The sequence below is a fragment of the Fistularia commersonii genome, chromosome 27 (genome assembly GCF_037954325.1).
Source record: "Fistularia commersonii isolate RoL2024-O1a breed Wild chromosome 27, RoL_Fcom_v1.0, whole genome shotgun sequence".
In the NCBI taxonomy this organism is placed as follows: Eukaryota; Metazoa; Chordata; class Actinopteri; order Syngnathiformes; family Fistulariidae; genus Fistularia; species Fistularia commersonii.
The window spans coordinates 8,615,891-8,633,088 of record NC_141310.1 but is presented as its reverse complement, the minus strand read 5'-3'; the positions used below and the strand labels follow the sequence as shown (position 1 = coordinate 8,633,088).

General features: G+C 37.9%; 1 protein-coding gene across 3 annotated transcripts in view; it reads left to right on the top strand.

The window, feature by feature from the left end:
• mdga1 (MAM domain containing glycosylphosphatidylinositol anchor 1) overlaps window positions 1-17,198 on the top strand; it is a 162,625-nt gene that overhangs the window by 115,491 nt on the left and 29,936 nt on the right. For all 3 annotated transcript variants that reach the window (XM_086174649.1, XM_086174647.1, XM_086174648.1), the window contains exons 7-9: window positions 7,042-7,311; window positions 9,774-10,103; window positions 13,195-13,494. In XM_086174649.1, the coding sequence (XP_086030775.1) occupies window positions 7,042-7,311; window positions 9,774-10,103; window positions 13,195-13,494 (900 nt within the window). The remainder of the gene's footprint in view (window positions 1-7,041; window positions 7,312-9,773; window positions 10,104-13,194; window positions 13,495-17,198) is intronic.

The window sequence follows — 17,198 nt, the reverse complement described above, 5'->3', positions numbered from 1 at the left end:
TCCTCATCCTCAACCCTGGCGAGTATTTCAGAAATGCTCTCTTTAATATTGGTAGAATTATTTACACACTTTTTGGTGACTTTTCTGCTCTGCATTTGCTGAGAACACAAGAAGCAATATTTTTACTAAACTTCAATTTATATGCAACTCAAATAGGAGTTCATCTTCATAATCCACACTAATCATATTTTGTTCGCATTATTTCTGACTTAAAATAATTCCCTCAAACTGAGAACTTTAACTGTTTATTTTCCTTTTGGTAATGACAATGCATGAATGCAGATACCTCCATTCTATTATTTTGTAGTCTTGGGTCCTGTCAGTAATTGAGTAAACATACCCAAAGTAACACCCGTGCAAACAATATCAGTAGTTATTAGCAGCAATACATTATTACTTTTTACCTTGAAAGAGGCATGAACTACCCCATTATTATTATCATAGCTACCCAACATTCATTTCTAGAATAAACAATAAAGAAAAATAAAAAAAAGTATGTTGTCTTCATTAGGCTATAAGAATTGAGGCTATAATTCTTAGGAATCGCTGATCCTAAATGAAGGCAAGTAAATAACGCTGATTAGTTGCTCAGGGATGAGCACTCAGAGGTCTACATGTGATCATGATATCTGGATGTCATTCATTCCTTATGGATGCTGTGAAGTGACGGTAAGTTGTGTTTTTCTGTCATGGGGTCAGAATATGCACATCATGTATTTAAAGACTACAAGGAAAAAATGTAAAAAGGAAAAAAAACAAACCAAAAAATACAATCGTCACTTATTTTCAATACATCATATGTGAAGAATTGCTTCTACTTCATTTGGTTAGATACTTAAGTTAGCAATTGAATTAGCAATTGACTTTAATTAGCAATTGAAAGCTTTGAACATAAGCAAATTAATATTTTTGAATGAACATATACATAGCTTGCAGAGAATGGGTTGGGTATGAATGTGGTGCCCTTGAAATACTCTGCGCTTTTGATACTAGCTTTCCTTGCTTCAGGGTCTAATGCCCACTGTGAGGTAATACAACCCCGGCCTTAATATTTGGAATTACACCTGGAACATTTCCACCTGCTGCACCAAGGATAAAACCTCAGAAAAGAAATTCTTGGTGACAGCTTCTCAACCCCCTGGGCGAAATGGCTCTGGCACTTTATTTATTTATTAACTTATTTATTTATTTATTCATTCATTCTGACAATAGATTGCAGCGTATGTTTTGTTTACCTTATGTATGGCATAAAACTACCATTTAGTGCACTGTTTTCTTGTTGTCTGATATGTTATGTCAAAGAAGTCAGAAAATAAATAACACAAGTCACAGAGAAAATGCATTGAACAAAAGCGAAAAAGAGAGTGAGATCCATGTATAGAGGTGACAACCTGACAGAGAAAAAAAGAGGGAAAGTGAAAAAGTGTGAGTGTTGGAGATGAAGACATTTGTTACCTGGTTGTAAACTGCTGTGCTGCACAGAAATCCCATTACTTTGGGAAGAGTGCTGGCTGATCCCACCATCACCGTCACCCACGCATCCCCAGGAAATTGAGGCTATAATTCTCAAATCCTCAGTTCCTCCCTGCTTGCTTCACTTATAGTGGTCTTGCACCTTTTTCCCCAACATTTTTTTCAGCATTCTTGTTCCTGCCTTGTTTTGGGATTTGATGTTTGACATTTTTTTTGTGGCTACAAATCATGTGGCAGCCATGGAAGTACTTGAGGGGCCGTGTTACAGGTGTAGTCAGCCCTGTCTGTCAATCAATCGACATTGTAAAGAAAGACAGTTTAAAGAAATCCATCATGCATATAGACAATGGAGACGGACGGCATGATTCTACCTTAACCAGCCAATACTTGTGAAATTGTTATATTCATGCAAAATTGCTTGAAACCTCAAGGGAGAACATTGGGGGACTGGACTTACATGAGGGACCATGTGTCCCTTAAATGGGACACTCAAAAGAGTGAAACAAGTTCATATATATTTAACCTTAGTCAATCTGCTGTCTTGCAACTGACAGCTCTTTCAGATATAATGCCAAGTATGTGTCACATAGTCAGAATGAAAATTTTGATTTATTGGGTTTGACAATGAACAGTATAACCAATTATAACAACATGCCACCCTGTGCTATGATTTATCCCAAATTATTTTCATACTTTAATCTAGTGTATTTAAAAAACATGCAAATCACAAAGCAAAACAGTAACCATGAAGGATGAGTTAAATATCCTCAGGCCTACAGGGGTTTACTCTCTCAGTGTGGTTGATTTGATAAAATAGAAGTGGACAGTGCTATTTATGTGCTGATTGTAGTTGTTACACCCGTGAAATTTCTTGTCAGCTTGAGAGCCATCACAAGAGAAGTTAGCTAAAGAGATATCCCATTTGTGTGCCTGCCATTTTCATGCACAGTCATTTGTTGATCTGTTTTAGAAATAGCATGCATGCCCACATGGATCTCTGAAACTTTGTGTTTTTTTGTATTAGTGGAGACATGCATCTGTAAACTACTTGTCATGCCTCTGTTCACCTCTTTCATTACAGTGATTGCAATCTGTTGAAAAGCAGATTAGATGAGAGGATGTACTGCCTAAAGTCTATTAGAGGAATGGATTGCTTCCTGTTCTATGTGGAGTCAGCCTCTTACTGAGGATTAACTCTTTGGTTGATATAAGCATGGAACCTCCCTGCGTTTTTGGCGTGGAATCCTTTTAAAAGCCCAAATCATTTTTACAGACTTGTTATTATAGTCAACAGTCCTTATTTATGTAACAGAAAATGTACACTGTTATTCAACTGCATAACTTTTGCGGTGCATAAAACTGGTTGAAAGAATGAACATAGGGTAACACACACACCTATGCATATATAAGAAAACTCATGCACGATACAGTGTGATTACAAAAACTTGCATCAATATGAAGCAGGCTTTTTGTGCACACTCTTGACAATTTGAATTACATGCAAATCTGAAAACTTCAAGGGTTAACAATAAGATTCTCATATTTATGTCATCTTGTGGTATGGAGGTTGAATTACACTGGAGGAAACCTTAGTAATTGAAATGCTGGGTTGTTCAAAAAAGATCTCTGTTGAGAGCCAAGCAACACACACTTCCTATCAAATGATGATATCTGTCTTTATCAAGTATAATTAATGCTGTATTTTATGAATCGATACATTTCTGCAATAAGTAAACATTGATTTGTGATAGAAATCACTGTGCTTCAAGATTGTTTGCGCAAAGTGATTTGTTAATTGGGTGTGTTTGTGTTGTTATATGTTTCTCTGTACAGTTATGTAAGGCTATGAATTTTACAGTTTCAATTTTCACATTTATGTCTGAGGAAAGTGGAATTTTGAGAGTGATCAACCTCAGGGTAACTCATGTAAATCACAGATGAACATACCTGCTTCTCCTTTTGCTCTGGCAGAAGACGGCCCTCACCTTTCACACGGTTTTGGTAAATTGGCCATATTAGGTCAGTGTAACATATTTCTGACTATATAAAACTATATGGAAGTTGGACATTGTTCTAGAATCTCTGAATGAAAGAGGGATTTGGTACAAAATGACAAAAAAAGAAAAGAAAAAAAAAAATCTGCTCCGCATACCACACCCAGCTGAAATTTAGTACTCGGGCACAAAGTGGAAATGAGCTGCTTTGTTTCAACACCAGGACCCAGATCGTAGTAAAATGCTAAATATGTAAGAAAAGCATGCCCAATCAATCAGTTCCTGCCCAAAGTATTTCCCTAATTTTCAGTGCCACACTTCACCGTTGCAAAAATCTGCAGAACAAGTACAGCGGGAAGTTTTAGCACTCTGTCTAAATCTGAAAACATGAACAGAACACCTTGTGCTTCGGTTTAGAGCTGCACTGTCGGCTGCCGAACCTACCACAACTAAGAATCAGTACTGGTAGTTGTTTTTCAGCACTTTCAAATAGTGTACAACAGTGTTTCTGCAATTCTATGAGTTTATTCATGATCCCAAATTTTCTGTGGAGGTTCTCAGTCATCCAGGTCATGGTTGATTATTGTCAAAATCTTCTTCTCAAAGCAAGTAGACTTGATTTTCTTCCCCTGAAGACGATTCACCTCTCCCCCGAGAGGAAAGAAGTGACCAAACTGAAGAAGCCTCTCTGCATTTGACAGATTTAAGATTTTGACAGGAATCCCCCAAAATGCAGTTTCATGCTGTGACCATTTGTTTTCTGATGATATACAGCTTGCATTTAGTTCTGACTGTGTTTTTTCTTTATCAGTATGAATATGCTGCCCTTCTGTTAGGTGACTTATCTACAGTTACGGGTAGATTACTGTGTGTTTGCCACTGCCCCCTGATAACATCCCCCTTTTTGTGTTTTGAAACTACCATTGTCCAGTCGATCTCTATCGAGCCAATATGTTGTGATTCCTTTGGCATTGCATAATCTGGCACATAATCTCCTTGTATTATTTTGTAATTGTACTCTATTTTAAGTCACTGACCTGGAATTAGACCATCAATTCACACTTTTAAAGACTGAGACATGTAACACACTCCTTAATCACGTAATGCTAATTACTGTTTATTGATGCATCGTATAAGACTGGATATTTTTGCTGCCTCTCACAAATTCACAATACTAGCATGCATAAGGATACATGACTTCAGGGCACCTGAGCAAATATTTCTTTAAACACATCACATTGTGATTAAGTGATTTAAATCAAATTAAAAACGTTTAAAACAACTCAGAAAAGTTTGTCAGATGTCATGCATTTTCACCATAGTACCTAGCTAATATTGCTGACTTAGATGGAGAGAAAACATCGAGAAAACATTATCTGTTTGCAAATGTTGCACAGTAGTACGTTGAAGGAAATTGATATGCTCTGAAAGGTCAGCGAGCTTTTAATTTGACATCATAGAAGAAATGATGACTTTTGATTAATAGGGTAATGAAGATAAACATAAAATGGAATATCAAAATGAGGCTTCATACTTAAACAAATGAATAGACTTATCCAACTCAAATAATAATTAAAAAGGCTCATGATATGCTGAAAACATTTTAGTTTAATTCTGAAAGCATATTCCACAGCCAATTTTTTTCATTCTTGAATCCTATGTCAGCTTTGGAAATTGTAAGTATCCTGTGTAGTATGACAAGCTGTGATTAACCAGCAAAGGATATTTTGTCAAATAATTTACATCAGGTTCTGAAAAAAATCAAATGCATTATTGTCACCTCATATTTGCGACAGAGTGAAGATGTACTTATTTTTACGACACGATCAAAAAGGTTATTCTTATTAAATAAAGGGGTTGCATTTGATCTACTTGGTACATTGGTCATGCCTGAACACAAAAACCCACTGAGAATCAAATCTACCCAAGCACATATTGACACAGATCCACTCACTGCATCATGTTTGCATTCTCAACAACATTATAAATGTCTGCTTGTGTGCTGATTTAGCTACAGGTCAGGTTGCCTGAGTGTCAAGGGGTTTGCACAGTAGAGTACAAATCACCACAGAGTAGTGTATGTGGGAGTTCATTGCTTCTCAATTTATATTTGCGCCAGTGTTCAAGTACCATAGGTTTCTTGATCATGAAAAAAAAAGATAATATTGAAATACATTTAACAAGAGAACAAGTACAATAAGGTTATGGGGAAGTGGAAACGAGACTGGGGGTGAAGGTGAGCGTTTGTGAGCAGCAGTATGGCTTAATTCCCAGAAAGAGTACGAAAGATCCAGTATTTTTCTTTGAGAATGTTCATAAAGTACAAAGAAGGTCAGAGGGAGCTGCATTGTACGTTTGCATATCTAGTAAAAACATACGATAGGATGCTGAGGGAGGAACTGTTTGGAGTGGAGAAGTATGCTGGACTGGACTGAGAGCTATGAGACAGTGTCGAGGTGTGCTGTCGGTGGGACAGAGGAGTTGAAAGTGGAGGTGAGACTGCATCAAGGATCAGCTCTGGGCCCCTTCTTGTTTGTTATGGTAATGGACAGGCTGACAGATGAGGTTAGATAGGAATCTCCATGGACCATGATGTTGCAGGTGACACTGATCTGTAGATGTAGCAGGGTACAGGTGGAGGAAAATCTAAAGAGTTGGACGTATGCTCTGGAAAGAAGAGGAATGAATCTATGAATATATATATATATAAATATAAGAATACAATATAGTGTATGAATATATGCATTTGAATTAGAGGAAGACATGTGGAAGTGAAGGGGGTAGGGACACAGAAAGTGGAGGGTTTTAAGTACCTAGGATCAAGAGTCCAGAGCAATGGAGAGTGTGGAAAACACATGCAAGCTGACTGGAATGAGTGGAGGAAGGAGTTGTGGATGAAATGTGATGAAATTAGCAAGGACGAAAGAAAAAAGTGTACAAGATGGTGGTGAGACCCTTAGCGTTGTTTGGTTTAGATACAGTGGTATTGAGAAAAAGGCAGGAAGCATAGCTGCAGGTAGCTGAGATGAAAATGTTCTCTTTGGGGTGATGAGGATGGATAGGATCAGGGATGAGTCCATCAGAGGGTCAGTAAAGGTTTGGAAACAAAGTCAGACTGAGATGGTTTGGACATGTACTGAGAAGAGATATTGAATATCTGGATAGAAGGATCCTGAGGTTGGAGCTGCCAGGCAGGAAGGCCAGGGGAAGACTCAAGAGATTTATGTATGGAGTGAAAGAGGACATGAAGTTAGATGATGTGAGAGAGGAAGATGCAGAGGAGAAATGTAGATGGAGGCAGATGATTGGCTGTGCCAGCCAATGATGTGAACGGCTAAAAAGGAAAATGAGTGGTGGATCAAATGAAAAGTGTCACCGCAGGATTTCAGCGACACTCTTGCCAGCAATGACAGGATTTTTTTTTTATTTCTTTCAATATCTGTAAACGCTAGTCCTCTGCATCAATAACAAATCATTGTTTATTCAAGAAAAATAACTTCCATTTCATGTAAACCAAGATGATAATTTGCATTTGTAATATCCTTCATTCTATCTCTGATCCATCTCTGTCTAGGTCCCCCGATGATCCGGCTGTCAGTCAACGACACAGTGGTGGTGGATCCCGGGAAGGATGTTGCCATAAACTGTGAGGTGACGTCAGGATTCCCCGCCCCCACTGTGATTTGGTCACGTTATCCCGGCCTCCTTCCCCTCAGTGCCCAGGTTCAGGGTCCCACACTGACCTTGCGGGCTGTAACACCAACAGATGCAGGTTTCTACAACTGCACAGCTGTCAACAATGTAGGAAACCCAGCTCGCAAGAATGTCAATCTCATTGTCAGGAGTAAGTACATGCTTGCTTGTTGAAGTATTACAAGAGAGATTTGGAAATTATTTTTTGAACGGCTTGATCTAAATTTAATGCAAAAATAGCATAATGCTGGCTCAAATCTGACCTCATTGTGTATTGCTGTCATGAATATATATTGTAGCGTTTTAGTCAGGGAAAATACCTTGACGGTAAAATTTCCGTTTAATGCGCAATAGCTGTTGTTGGCCACACCCACGCCACACAACACTGCAATACAACTAATTGTTCTCACTCAATTCCAGGTTAAAAAAAAAACAGAATTCCTTGAACCCCAAACCACACCCACAAAATTCCCAGCAACACCAAAATCACACGGAAAACAAGCATCAACATAAACCCCAGCATTCGTGACTCTACAGTATAAAGAACATGTGAAAAAGGCATCATGTGTATTTTGTGATCATGATAGCTCATGCAAACTAAACTATGATGGTCAACAATAGCTATCAGCTAACACATGGCTGCAATGTGTTTTAAAACTGTTACATTGTTCCATGTTACATGATATAATACAGTCATATAATACATGACAGTGGACATTTCATTATCTAATAGGGTACATACCAAATAGCAGGTGCATTCAAGATGTGAATCGTTTTATGTATGTGTGTGTGTGTGTGTGTGTATGTGTGTGTGTGTGTGTGTGTGTGCATACATTCATCGCTTCTGCATGTGCATGCCAAATCTGCTGTGCAAATCTGGTTTCAAACAGTTTATGCATCATTATGGAGACTTAGTTTGACTCATGTCAGAATAGGCGTGTTAAGTTTAACCCCCTTTTAAAAAACCCCGACTTGAAACAGAAGCCTTCAATTCTCTTTCCTCTAAAGCTATTTTTAGTCTCTTTAATCATCTTTATTCACTTCAATTAGTTAGGCTGGAGTGGAAGCAATTAGCGACAGTCTCTTTTGTTAGCTAACACTGTTGAGAATGTATGCTGGATGGGTTTCTCTTGTTAGCTTAATGGGCCCGAACGCACCATCACACTAGTGCAGGTGACAGGAGGATGGATGAGAAGCACGCACACACACACACACACACACACACACACACACACACACACACACACACACACACACGCGCGCAAATTACTTCACAGACTGAAATGAGATGCACAGTTGCACACACACACACACAAACACACACACACAAACCTCTTGTGCATTCACTCACACACAAGTGTACATTAGTCACACTGCATTGTCTCTATTTTAACCAAATAGGTAAAAACGCAGGATTGTGTGATCAGTGCCTGATCGCCGCTGCCTCAACCGGACAGCTTGCTGACTGTCTCAGAATACGTTTAGATTAAGTTCCTTCCACGCTGTCTGACGTTTTTCTTGCTCTTTAGTGGGGAAACACTTAGCTAGTTTGTATTCAACATGGAAATCTTTTGGGGAATTGCAGCCTTTGAAACCGAAAATTAAATGTGACAATCTGAGAGTTACTCTTTGTCCTTGATTCTGTTATCCCCCTGTTATGTTACTCTATGTGGGGCTGCTTTTGTTGCTCCCTCCTTCAAAAATTTCCTTCTTCCTCTTATGCTTGCTTTCTCACTTTCCTTTTTCCTTTCATCTGTTTCTATCCTGTTCCCTCCTTATTTTTCACATCCTCAAATATACACTCATTGCCCGCTCATTTCAGCTGTCTTGCCTATCTTCCGTAACTGCTTTCTTCTTCTTTTTTGTTCTTTCCTCAGCATTTCTCAGCAAAGTCCAAATATTTTAGGACTGCAAAAATGTAGTTGTGCCAATGTTTATGTTCACTGAGATGGCACAAGCTGGTTCTTATATGAATCATTAAAGAGTCGGTATGTAGAATGTAGAATTGCTGTTTAATAATTCTGTTCTCATTATGATCTAGGCCAGGGGTGGGCAAACTTTTTGGCTCAGGGGCCACATAGACTTATAAAATTTGACAGATGGGCAAAAGATTCGATACATATAAATAAAAAATGCATTTATTAACAGTACATATCAGACTTGTCTGGTATTTGCTTTGAAAATAAAACCAGCTTGGTTTTGAAGGCTCTGATGTTTGCTTGCATTTCATGCACAAACCAGTTTTTCCCTCATAGCTTCACGTCCAGCTCATTCATGTGTGTCCACAGTAAAGGCTAAATCACAAAGCCAATGTGTGTCATTCAGCTTAGGAAAATTCTTAAGTAGCTCCAAAAATGAAATAATCTCCTGTTTGAGCTCCCACATTCATTTATCCAATCATCCACATCAAGTATGAATTCTGTACCAATCTTCGGCGGGCCAGATGAAAAAGACCAACGTGCCGAATGTGGCCCACGGGCCGTAGTTTGCCCACCCCTGATCGAGGCCCAAAAGATGTGGCTGCAAAATGTTACCCATGCACCACCTAACTGACCCTATCAACTATTTAACTCTTCCTCCTCCCTTCTTTGACCTGGTGACCATCATCTACAGCAATGAGCAACCTGACCTTCCAGATTACACCAGATTCCAACAAGGACAGTGAGACCATCCAAATGGGTCGCGACCTCAAGCTGTCCTGTCATGTTGATGCGACACCACAGGACAAGGTCAACTACACCTGGTACAAGAATGGGGCGCTTATCTTCAACTCAGACAGCCTCATCTTGCTACGCAGTGACCCGGACATGGCGCCCGGCACCAGTAGCTTGGAGATTGTGGACATGAAATTCAGAGACTTGGCCACCTACAGTTGCATCGCTAACTTCCCAGGAAGTAGTGTGCCAGAACTTCGCGTGGACGTCAACATATCCCAAAACAGTGGTAAGATGATTCTTTTTTACTTGATGCTTCTGCTAACCTGAGAACTAAATTGAAATTGTGATTTTGCAAAAATAGCATTTTGCAAAAATAGCATTCCATTCAGTCAGTTTATTTATAATTTTTTTGCAGATGTAGTGACTCTGAGCATATAATGTTCAAGTACATTTTTTGTAATCTATTTCAACGCCAGCTTACATATTTTTTGACTGTACTTCAATCTCTGTCGGATCTGTTTTTATCTTCAAAGTTGCAAATGAGTATTTCAGCAATTTTTCAGCAATATTTATTGGTTTTCTTTGTTTAATGTTACATTTATTTTTAAACTAAACAATGGAAACGAAATGGGATTAGTTTGGGAACTGTCAGTGTCTGTGTTGGCGTTGAAACTTGTCGGATGGAATTGCACGTGGTTGGTGCAGAGGGGACCGAATCACTTCCGCACCCGCTGTTTCTCCTTTTTGCCCCTACATGCTTCTCTCCTCCATGCTTCAAAATCTGCCAGTAGTCACACCTTTTTCAGGACTGCTCTTTGTTAACTCAATTATATCTTGCTCTTTTTTTTTCTTGTATCTCACCTCTATTTTTTACCCACTCATTTGATCACACCTGCTCCTGATTCTCATTGCACATGCAGACCTTGCGATCTCTAGGATCGCTTCCTCTTGATTAAAATGTGCATATTGTGCACATCATCCTACCGTTTTCTTTTTTCTTTGGCACGTATAACAAATTCCTGCCTTTCCTTCACCTCAAACTGGAATTTCCATGTTCAGCATTTGTTAGCATATTGAATGTTAAATATTTGAAAATGTAATTTTTTCTTATTTCAAATTGCTTCATTGATTGCCTCCACTCACTGTGAGATTTTTTTCCCCTTTTTCTGACACTGAATGAGTTATCGTGATATTGCTATACTTTCTCCTTACAGCATTTTCTCTTTTATTTAATTTTCCTTATTGAAACTTACTGAGCCTCTATAGGGGACAATGGGGGGGGGGGGGGGGGGGGGGGGGGGATTATACAAAGTAAAAAGAAAAAAAAAGTTTTGCAAGATCTTTAGAAAGAGGGTGGGAAAAAAAGACAATCTTTTGCCGGATCTCACAAAACGGTTTACATTAAGAGCGAGCTTCTTCTGGGTTATTCATGGTCAGAGCGGAAATGCTACAGCAATGGAGTGAGAGAAGTGTTGCAAAAGTTTTGCGAGATCTTGCAAAAATTAATCTTTTTTGTTTTTTCCCTTCAAATTATTATTTCCCCCAACATCCCCTACGGGACTCTGTAGAAACTGAATCTTGATGAGAAAAAATCCCAAATTATCCTCAGCTGGAGGGAAGAAGTCTAGGCGTTTTTCTAATATTGTGAAAATGTAAACGTAGATACTTCTGCAATATTGAATACATAGACTCTTTCAGTTCCAACATATGGTTAGGACCAGAAATAATTGGATAGTTACACAATTTTTATTCATTCATTTTAGACGATAGTTTGCACTTTGAGCCCATATTGATTATGCAATTGTATCCTTAATATGTTTTTGTACACAGCTAAAATAACAAAACTTGTGTAACTGTCCAAATATTTCTGGGCCCAACTGTACCTGGTTGATTATTTTTGAAATTTTTATGTCAACCATTCACTCTGAATATTTTCCCCCAGTCATTGTGTCCTGGTGAATACTTTTTAAACTTTTTAACTCACTTTTCATGTACAGACCATCTTTAAACCCACTCAAATCAAACATGGCCACTAGCCACCTGGACAAGGGCATGATTAATGACCATGACTGTACAGCCCGTTTACTTTCTCAGCATCAATATCACACAGCACTCTACTGTTAATTCATGGAGTATGTAAGTGTGAACGGTATAATGCTGTAGGGATCCTCGATTAAATTGGACAGAGTGGAGAAATGTTGAGAAACTGCTGCTTGCAGCGCAGAGAACAACAACATCCGACCAATTGCAACATGCTGTCTGAGACGCCACAAAGGGACTGACACGAGTTCTTGTTCGAGGTCCTGGGAGAGTCCGTGTGGACCGGAGTCTTGACTTTGAGGATGACTCAAAGGTCGATACACTGACTCTTGATCTTTTAATCTTTTCTGACTTTTGTGATCTTTGGCTGACAACTGACAAGTGCAATTGTATCATTGCTGCTCTAGATGTATGGGGACAGACGTAACTTTTATATAAAAAAGTATCATGGTGCTGAATAAAAACTGTTTTATACTTCAACTGAAAAAAAAAGGTTGAGGATGATTTTGGTTCTATTTTTTTTAATTAATTGGAAGTCTAAATTTTGTTGTTTTAGATTTTTTAGATGTTGATTTTTTTAAATTGTTTTTCAGTCATGCCCTTTTTTATGTGTATGTGATTTATGTATGACTTGTGAGCTAATCATAGTTTCTTTCTAAATTACTAAAGAAGTTTTGGAAGATCAATCAAATATCTCTTTCGCCGCCGCACACCCCCATCCCCCAGCTCTCAGGTTGAACCCAGTTAAAAATTTGGTGCATAACTGTCTTTTTTTATTATTATTATTTCTTTTATGTCCACATTCTGTTCCATATGCAATCAACCAAAATGCTAGCACTCTGCACTGAGCAGCAGTTCCCTTTATTGTTCCCACGTTGCATTGAAAATGTGTGAATGTGTGATAGAATCTGGCTTGTAAATGTCACTTCCCCTCCCTTTTTTTTAACCATCTGTCTCCTTTTTCCAGTATAACTCTTAACTATATTTTATACTTCACTATACAGCTACACTTCTTTAATCATATCCACCACTGACATAGAATTCTTTTGTTGTCCAGTTCTTGCTCATTTAAGCATCTATTCACCTTCCCCACTGTGTATGAAGTTTTAAGTAAACACAAACTCTTGGACCATTAATTGCACAAGAGAAAGAGAAAGAAATAAACACTCGCTCTTTGCATGTTTTAGAATACTAAACATTTCCCTATCTCATTTGCTTTTGCTGTCATGCATTGCTGCAGTTTAAAAAAGTATCGCTGTGGAAAAGATCTATGCAGTTGTTGTTCTCTCATATTGTAAATATACTTTTTGCATCTTTCTTTCTTCTCTTCCATAAAGTCTCCCCGCCAGTCTTGTCCGTTCCAACAGGAGGACAGGTGGTTAGTGCACCAGAAGGAAGCAATGTTGACCTGGTTTGTTTGGTAGTTGATGGCAAACCCCGTCCGCCTATACTCTGGTCACGGACAGAAAAGGACCTGCTGATGCCTTCAGGAAAACCAGTTGTTGAGACTCCTGATGGTCGTCTAAGACTAAAGAATGTCAGCCGGGATATGATGGGGTCTTACCGGTGCCAAACCGCTCCATACAATGGCCTCAACATCAAGCGACGAGAGGCCCAAGTTCAACTTAATGTGCTCTGTAAGTATCTTCTGAAAATTTTTATCTGAAAACTGAGGGACCCGAATAAAATCAAATAACCAGCACTGTTACTTCCTGAAAGTCTATATTTATGTCGGTGAATCAAAATGGAACGCAACATTATGTCCATATTACCCAGTGTGATGAAAAGTAAGCATCCCTGCACCATAGTCATAGTTATACATTTTAAAAGCTACTTTTCCATTGAAACACATAGGACTCACTGACATTCTCCAAATTAAGTCACCTTAGTGTTTAAGGTAGCAGTGTATAACAGAGCAAAATCATTGATTTAAGTACCAATGGCATTGCTTATATCAGTAAGGTAAAAGTGTTTGCAGTACATTATTTTAAAGTTCCATTGAAAATATAACAGTCTCTCTAACTTCGTTTTTTTCATCCAATGGCACCTTGACATAGACTTCTGTAAATGGCCTCTTATTTCAACGGTAAGGTAAGAAATCCATGAAGAAAAACTGCATATTTTTTTTCTCTTTTTTTGCTGCACTCTTAATAATAGCATAATATTCACACTTTTCTTGAAGTGTCCCTAATGTAAGATAAACGACTGCATTGAAATGTTAAGTGTGTAAAAAGAAAAAGGAAAACAAATGAAAGGAAATGGGATTATATCTCCAAGGCTTAATGACTGTTTTCGCTAAATCTTCCCATTTTATGAGAATTGTATTGGGTCTGCATTTCTAAGATTTTATTAAAGCTATATCATTTGACCTGACAAACCTGTGCAAACTCCTGATACTTCTACCTCATTATCATAAATTAACACTTTTCCAAATATCCCGGTCATCCTCTTTGAATCTGAAGTCAGGGGATTCTTTCATTTCTTGTGGTCATATTCAGTCTGGCAGCATTATATTACAGAAAACAAATCTGACAAACAAGATGCACAACCAAAAGTAGACAAAATCCTGTTTTGAAACTCCATAGAATGATTAGCTTAAGGCCAAAATCTCTGCCTGTCCCTGATTTATGTGAAAATAAATAAAGATGTTTGATTATATATGTATATATGTATGTATATATATAGGTACAAAGATATCCAAAGAGGCCCAATAAATGAATAAATAGATATTTCTGAATTATATTTTGCACCTCCCCCAAAACCGTGTTGTCCCCGCTGGCTATGCTGGCCAAGTCTGATTAATGGACCAGGTGGCCAACCCGCTTCGGATTTAGGGAGAAACCCAGAGCTGAAGCAGATGCGTGAGGTAGACTGAAAAGATGAAAATGTTTTTAGAGAAAATTTTGAACATAAAAGTTGCATAGGAGAGAGAGAGAAAGAGAGGGAGAGAGAGAGAGAGAGAGAGAGAGAGAGAGTAGTGAACAGAAAATGTGTGGTTTTAGTCACAGATTTGTGTGGAAAAAAAAGCACTACTCAAAAACCATTGATACTAATGTATCAAATACTCAAATAAAATTGGCCAAAATGTGCACAAATAGATTTCCAATTATCAACTATTCTTTTGAATTTCTTTATATTATTTTTCTATATCAATTATATCTTGCCATCCAGATAAACAGTTTGAGTAAAGGATTTTTTTTTTTGTCAGATAAAACTAAGACTGCTGCTGTTCTTGCCTTTTATTTTGCTTTCTTGTACCTACCCCCCTTTCTCTCCATCTGGGGAAATTGTTCTTCCTCATTGGTATTCTCATCATCATCAATCAGCTAACTGCTGACCATGAGAGAGAGGATCTCTCTCCGTATGGTCATTCCCTTTGCTTTCTACACTCTCTCCCTTACATTCAGCCATGCACTTCTCTCATTTTTATTTCATACCTACCTTTCCTTAAAATATTTTTTCTTCTTCACTGTTAGTCTCTTAGGGCATGACATCCCCATTTCCAGTACTATGATTTTTCTTTTTTTTTTTCTTTTTACTTTATGCAACTGGCTTGCTCGGTGTTCCTGGATGGAATCCATTTAGCATACACCTGGACAGATAGCGCTGTCTTTACATGAATAACAATCCTCTATAATGACTCTATAACGTCATGACCTGTGTGCCATCAACAAGAAGCACCTGCTTGAATTTGAGAAGCTTATATTTGCTAAATTATTTCTGAAATTTAAGGGTCATTCCTCCACCTGAAAAACACGCTGTTAAGACACCTATTGGAACGTTTAAACAAATACTTAAGGTCCAAAAAAAAAAAACAATTCCCATTGTCCATAATCTGTCAGAATTGTCTACAAATCAGTGTCACTCAGTCCTGAAAGCATGTGCTCTCCTTCTACTAGCTGTTTTGATGTTCAGATAGCAATCATTATACATATGTGTATAAAAGAAGCAGCATAGTATGTGACCATGCTACACTAATCAGTTCACAGAATAACAGTTTGACCTTTGTCTGGTCACCCATCCTTCGGCTCTTTGGCACAGTATGTTTGTGTCAGCCGTAAGTGAATATAGCCAAAAAAATTCCACTATTATACATAGAAAATCAGCTATAAATAGTACAAAAATACATTCCACCAAAAAGAAAATGGTAGGAGTGCTGAAATGTTAAATGTGTTAAATGATTACTTTAAACATACAATTTAAATTTTTATGTGTTTTTTTTTTTTTTCTCATTTTTTCCCTCCTCCACATTTTTAGCCTGCAGCAAACCGCTCATATTCCTGTGGAGTACAAGCATAGAATGTTCAAGTGTGACTTCACATAGGGATTCCTTTCGGCTTTCTTAACCTGTACCTGACTCAAACAAAATAATAGTTGGAAAACTACTCAATATTCAAAGGATATATACATTGCAAGCGTTTTATTTTTCTTGTGGAAAACGGACCATTGTATCTATATCAGTGATCTATAGAGGTCATCTTATCTTTAAAAACAGAGAGCATACTATGGTCCAGAGTCAATGGCATATAATCATAAGTGAGGCTCAGGTACTTTCTCAGATGGTACTGTATACTCCTGGTTTCTTGAAAAAAAATCTCCCCGAAATGCTTCGCCAAGTGGATGTTGTATGAGCTATAGTGTGGCTGATTAAAGTGTTGATTTGGATCATGGCATGTGGGTCCTCATCATCTTATGTGCAGGACTTCAGCTGGAGACTAACCAGACTAAACAAATCTCAGGAATAAAGTCATTTCTGGGATCTTAATCTTCGGTGCATTCTGAAATTTAGTCCATATTAATGCTGAAGAAATGATAGTTTCTTGTTATTTACAATATCAGCAATTCCCCAAACTGTATGTTGGTATATCACCCTATGTCAGTTTTAAGAATATCAAATTCTAGTTTCATGGGATCAAATACAAGCCCCAATTCAGTTTCATTTCTTTACCGTCACTTTCTATTTCTATTTTTATTCTTTATTTTCTATTCCGCAACAAGAACATGTTTTTTGATGTATTTTAGCTAAATAGTTCATGCTGAGGATAGCTGAAATTCCTTTTAATAGGCAGGTACACATAACATGTAAATGGATGGGCACATTTAGTTACTGTACATATTTGCGTTAGTGTGTGTGTGTGTGTGTGTGTCTGTGGTGGGGTTGTATAGAATATAAAGAACAAATAGTCATTATTTTATTTTGGATTAGTTTAGGTTGTTTAATCAGCAGCAACCTCCTCCGCTGAGCAGTGAGGTCAGATACATTGTACTGGACAATGTACTACATTAAGCAGGACAAAGGAGTTCAGAAATGAGGAATTTAGAAAATAAAAAATGCATTTTG